The sequence below is a fragment of the Gekko japonicus genome, unplaced genomic scaffold, assembly GCF_001447785.1.
Source record: "Gekko japonicus isolate JY-2015 unplaced genomic scaffold, Gekko_japonicus_V1.1 scaffold1871, whole genome shotgun sequence".
Lineage (NCBI taxonomy): Eukaryota > Metazoa > Chordata > Lepidosauria > Squamata > Gekkonidae > Gekko > Gekko japonicus.
Genome location: NW_015163659.1, coordinates 102448 through 108858, shown reverse-complemented (window position 1 = coordinate 108858; position 6411 = coordinate 102448). Strand labels below are relative to the sequence as shown.

General features: G+C 46.2%; 1 protein-coding gene across 1 annotated transcript in view; it reads left to right on the top strand.

Moving 5' to 3' along the window:
- LOC107107422 (ceramide synthase 3-like) overlaps positions 1 to 6411 on the top strand; it is a 91147-nt gene that overhangs the window by 53441 nt on the left and 31295 nt on the right. Inside the window, exon 10 of the mRNA XM_015407721.1 lies at positions 386 to 542. Coding sequence (XP_015263207.1) covers positions 386 to 542 — 157 coding nt within the window. The remainder of the gene's footprint in view (positions 1 to 385; positions 543 to 6411) is intronic.

The following is a 6411-nucleotide window of genomic DNA, read 5'->3' as shown; positions in this document are numbered from 1 at the left end:
CCTCACCCGGGGGAACTGAGTTCCCCCGTGTTCCCCCCCAAAATGACCTCTGATTAAACACAAATTAAAATAACAAAGAAGGGCCCATTCATACCTCGTATACAAATATATATAAACATACAAAGGCCCTTTTTTGTTATTTTAATTTGTGTTTAATAAATACATGTATATTTTTGTATGATTTTTAGGGTTGTCCCTCTTCTATTCTTGACTAACCTTTTTAGGTTCTGGATTCTAGGTTTTAGGTTCAGTTTTTTCCCCTTCTCCCTTTTTGTTCTTACCCAACTGATTTCACAGCTTGTATTGCCTACCTTTTAGGAATCCAGTAGGGGTTTTATTATTATTTTCAAATGTACACTTTGTGACAGTAGTCTTTGTGTTTCAGGCTTATTCGTGCCTCAGCATATTATCCTATTTACTATTCAACGACGCTTGTCATAGCATATTTCTTCTTCAACGGGCAGATGTTGATTCTACAATGTCTGCATATCTACTGGAGCTACTTAGTTTTCAAGATTCTGAGGAAATTCATTTTTATACAGGTAAGAAACCTACTCGGCTTCAAGTCAAAGCATCTGGGATGGCATGGATACAAAACAACTGACTTAACAATCGGTTGGGACCTAACCAACGTAAATAAACAGAACAGAGATTTTTATTTGCTACTTTTATGCAAGAAAATGAGCAAAATTATTATTATTATTAATAATAATAATAATAATAATAATAATCATAATCATAATAATCATAATAATAATAATTTATATCCTGCCTTGCCGAGAACCTGCTCAAGGTGATGAACAACATTAAAAGTTCTAAACAATTGTGCTGGGCATGAGCTAGCAGACGCAACCGTGGCCACGTAGAATTGTCTCTTCACGGCTTTGATTGCCATCTTATAGGATCTCATAAACGTCCTATAAGATGCTCTTGTTACTTCGTCACAGGTGCGCCGCCACCGTCTCTCTAGCCATCTAAGCCCTCATTTCATCAGCCGCAGCTCCTCAGTGAACCAAGGAGCCCGCTTAGAGCGCAGGCGCAGAGGGCGTCGGGGTGCAATCTCTTCAATGGCTGCCGAAAGTTGGCTATGCCAGTCCTTGACAAGCTCATCTAACGAGCCGCCAGGGGGCATAGGATCCCGCAGAGCCATCTGAAGCCGCTGAGAGTCCATTTGGCTCCGCGGGCAAGCCAAAATACGCTCACCGCCCAAACAGGGTTGGGGCGACACATTCACGTGGGCCTTCAGGGCATGGTGGTCCGACCATGGCACTGCCAAAGCAGTGATGCGGTCCACTGTAACCCCTACTGCGAAGATCAAGTCGAGCGAATGCCCAGCCCAATGAGTGAGGGCCGTTATAAATTGGGTGAGTCCTAGTGCCGCCATGGACGACACCAGGTCCATCACCGGTACAGAGACCGCATCGTTGGACATTGAAGTCGCCGAAGACTATCAGTCTAGGGTACTCCAATGCCCAGCCTGACACAGCCTCGACCAGAGATGGCAGGCTGTCGGTTGGTGCGTTAGGCGGACAGTACACCAGCCTGAGCACTCAATACTCGCATGCTTCAATGGCGGGAGCGCCCTGAAGGAGTAAGCCTCCCGGATGAGTAGCACCACTCCTCCCCCCCCGCCCCACAGTCTGTGATTGGTGAAGGACCGAAAACCCGGGCGGAGCCAACTGGGAGAGAGCTACTGTCTCCCCGTCTCACACCCAAGTCTCGGTCATGCACACCAGGTCTGCTCCCTGTTCAAGCAAAAAATCCCGAAGGGTTGAGGTCTTATTATTTATGGACCTGGCCTTACACAACACCAATGTCGGAGGGGGGTCCTTATTCCCAGCCCCTCTGCCTGTCACTCTTGGGATGGGACACAGGCTGGAAGGGGGTCGAGCTTCTCTGTTTCTCCGCCTCCTTCCCTTAGCTTCCTGCCTGTTCCCACTACTATACTTTCCCCTCCCCAGGAGCACCGGTATCCCTAACCCTGTTGCCACCATTATCTAAACCCTTGCCCCAAGGATATTCAACATTTCAGGGGGCAAAGCAAAGACGCTAAGGGAAATGCTGATTGCTACTTTGGGATCAGGAAGCAATTTTTCTCCAGGCTTGTTTGGCTGGAGATCCTAGAGGTTCTTTTGGTCATCTTCTGGGTGTGGAACAGGGGTCACTGGGTGTGTGTGGGGGGGAGGTATTTGTGAACTTCCTGCATTGTTCAGGGGGTTGGACTAGATGACCCTGGAGGCCCCTTCTAACTCTATGATTCTATGAGAGAGGGAGGGTCTGGAAGGGGAGAAGAAAGGGAAGAGTGTGAACATGCACACTACCCAAATGCCTGCTGTTATGATTAGGGAAGCAAAGACTGTGGAAATTGGTGGCACATGACGCTCTAGGAATGTCCCAAATCTCTAGTTGTTACCATAGAGATTTGGGACATTCCTAGGGAGTCATTCAATGCCATGATGTTACTTCTTGGTATGCAACCAGAAGTAATGCCATGATATCACATGCCACTGCCCCCCCCATTTTTGCTCCCAGTTCTCCATCAAGAAAGGTCCGAATCAGGGAGTAGGAGGTTGCCTGTTGTGGTGAGCACCCTGGTGCTCCCATGGGTAGGATATGAATGCTGAGAGCTTTGGTGTATTGCATGGATTGTCCTATGGGTGCAGCATATCTCTGTGCATTCCTGAATTAAATTAAATTAAATTCTGTCAATGAGCGCTGAAACACTCGGTTACAATGGCAGAGGACAGCTTTGCCCTCGTTATAATGGTGCCCCTAATGACTGTGTTTTAGTTTTTCTCCATAAGAGTGAATGACAACCATTCATTTATATTTATCATTTTTTAAAAAAAACAGTCCGTGCTTTTTGTCATACATGCTCAAGTTGGCTTATAGGAGAAAAAAAGATGTACCTGAAGATCCCATAGATTCCATGCCCTAAAGTTGGTTCCTGTCCCCAACTTGTGACTCCTTTTGTCAAGAATGAAGCCTACCTGTATGGCCCCGCCTCTTCATTTGCATAGGTTCTGTGCCTTCATCATGCTGCAAAGTGACAAATATGGCTTTTTCTAGATCTGGATAAAGGAAATGTTGGGATATGTGAGCAAGTTCTTTCCTGATGTCATGAAAGGATTAATGTATCTACTTATGCATGCCAATTTCCTAGTTAGCTTGCTTAGCGCCAATAGAAGCATCTGCACATATCACCTGCCAGAATGTAGGTGACAATATGCATAATGAGTTGGTATTGGAATTGGCTATTAGTTAATCAATAGATCAGAGGATGTCCCAGGATGTGGAGGCTTAGGCTGCAATTAGACGGCAGGCTTGGCACGGTCTGGCTGCACCTCTAATTTCTCCAGAGCTATTTGTTCCGGAGAGGTGCAACCAGACATGCCACTCTAATCCAGCCTGACCCTGCAGTGGACCAATAAGACTGTGCTGCATGGCACCACAGAGAAGGAGAGTGGACAGCTTCTTTTTTTAAAAAAAACACACTAATGTGCACATGCGCAGAACCGCTTATTTGCCAGGAGCAAATATGTGGTTATGCGCATATCGCTAAGTGTAAAAAAAATAGTGGCCAGGGACTAGAAGCATCTGACTTGTGCACACAGTGGAGAGCTCAGACATCTGGAAATGTGTCGGTGAGACCAGTTCCATCGTAAACACTGGACTTTATCCGGTGTCGGGAAAGTCATGGATACAGACGGGAGGTCAATGGGGGCCAATGAATGTTGCTGTCTGGACTCGCACTTTAAATCCAGTGGGGAGAAGCAACGACATTGGATCAAGTGGCTTGTCTGATTGCACCCTTAGAAAATTTTACCGCCTTTGTTCTAACTCTCGCCTGGGGCACAGACACGAGGTAAAAGTTGCTGAGACAAGCTGTAGACTAGAAGGCTACACACGATGTTTATTCATTTGAACTCCCAGTTCCTTTCCCCTATAAGTAATTTAGTAAATTTTGCTTTTTAAAGCTGTGCTGTGCTTTTCTTTTGCTTTGCAACCTTAAATATCCCAACAGAAAGACACTATGTGTCTCTATTTAAATAAACATTTTACACTGTATTTGTGGACACCCAACTGGCGCTTGGTACCACAGCAGCGGCAAGCACACTGTGGCTCTTTTTTAGTTCAGAATTACATCAGCTGGTTTTGTGTTCTATCTGTTTTCCACTGAGGTGGCAAACTTGGCTGAGAAAGCCGCTAACAACTCCAACGCTTGAAAACATTAAAAAACAGAACTTGTCCGACAGGCAATTTCACAAGGGAAGGCCTGTTTATCACAGGAGTCAACCTTTTTTAATAGTACTAGGTAGTCCTAGATTCAAGCAGGTAGCCATGTTGGTCTGAAGCAATACAATGAGTTCAGTGGCACCAATTAAGACCAACAAAGTTTAATTCTGGGTATTAGCTTTTGTGCACGCACATGAAAGTTTATACCCAGAATTAAACTTTGGTGGTCTTAAAAGTGCCACTGGACTAAAACTTTGTTCTAGGTGGTCCTATACCTTCTTATCTCTTTTCCCACAACACTGCCAAAAAAAAAAAAAAAGCTGCGATGGCTCAAGTGGTTAAGATGCTGAACTGCTGAACTGCAGGCTGTGAGGCTGTGGAAGGTCGGTAGTTCAGCAGTTCGAGAACCGAGTGTGCCGCATGACGGAGTGAGCTCCCGTCTCTAGTTCCAGCTCCTGCCAACCTAGCAGTTCGAAAGCAAGAAATTGCAAGTAGATAAATAGGTACCACTTCGGTGGGAAGGTAACAGCGTTCCATGCGCCTTGGTGTTTAGTCATGCCGGCAACATGACCATGGAGAAGTCTTTGGACAGGGCTGGCTCTTCGGCTTTGAAACGGAGATGAGCACCGCAACCCTAGAGTCGGATTCAACTGGCTTTCGAGCAAGGGAACCTTTACCTTTACCATGACAGCAGGCCAGTCAAGTATTGGCTTTGTATTAGCATAATCTGGTCTCTGTGCCAAGAATTACGGAACTCATTCAGAAAACAGATTGTTTTTATTTTTTAAAATAACTACAGTAACCATTACCTGAAGCAGTTAAATTGTTGCTGAGAGGCCACAAGAGCTAAATGTTAGCAGAGATGCATGTCTAATGCGTAAAGCAGTAGTCCAGCAGTGCCGCCTCTTCCTCTTCCTCGTCTCCTATAACATCAAACCATTTTAAGAAGCATGACATGGGATTATCATGCTCTGCCTTAAGTGCTTTCTCCTGGCAGAGGAAAGAAGGGCCAAGTTTGCCAAGGTGGGAGACACTGCAGAGCAATGACATCACATCACATCTTCAAGTTAGCAGGCGATGTGGCAGGTGGCGGGTAATCCCCCACTTTGGAGGCCCGATTTCCACCGCCACAGAATCGGGCCCCAGGGGGAACCCCGCCCCCCGAAGCGCAGCATGGGTGCGTCACAGGAAGTGACGCAACCACGTAGAGCACGTTGGGGGCGTCATCATGCCAGGCATGTTGTTCAGGGGACACTGTCGCATTTGGCTAAAAAAAATGTATGGTCACCATAGAGTTTTTACCCAAATGCTAGAATGTCCCCCGCACAATGTGCCTGGTGTGATGATGTCACCTCTGGGTGACGTCATCGTACCTGGCATGTGGGGCATGATGGGGCTCTTCAGGGGTGGGGCTCCCCCTGTTGGCCAGCTGGCTGGTGGCAGATTGGAGACCCCGAAAGCAAGGGAAACCCCGCCCCCATGGGGGGGTGGCAACCCTACCTGCAGGGCTCTTTTTGTAGAAAAAGCCCAGCAGGAACTCATTAGCATAATAGGCCACACCCAACACCAGAAACTCATTAGCCTATTAGGCCACACCCCGGCCAGCACAGCTCATTAGCACATTAGGGCGCACCCCCATGTTACCAGAAGTGTACCAGAAGGATCATCTCAGTGGTTGAACTTTCAGGATTGAACTTCGAAGCAATCGTTTTGAATGTTTGTTTTTTTGCCATGTTGTCTTTGCCATTTCTTTTCAGGTTAGGCAAAGGAAACTGTAATGCAGATGTTGCTTTCAGTGGTTGTTTTTTTAAGGGGGGAAATGGCTGCAGTCTTATCTCCAAGGATTTAGTTGCTTAAAAAAATGCTTCTTGTTTCTGCAAAGTGATCCAGTTCTGTAGCTAAAGTTCCCCTTTGGTTCAGGATTTTAGCTTCACTGATGCGTGTGAGTTGCCTTCATGCCTAAACCATAGGATGGATATTTTAGAGGAAAGCTTTAAAACATATGGTGAAACGAGGATGTACTAATTTACAGTACCCGGCCGATCTGGAATCCGTTGAGATGAAATGTTTTGTTTCCAAAGCTGAATGAATGAGAGCAAAGCATGCTGGTATCCATTTAGACAACTGAGGCAAAGTACAACAGAAAGAGCATTAAAATGATGCTGCCGGGGGGGG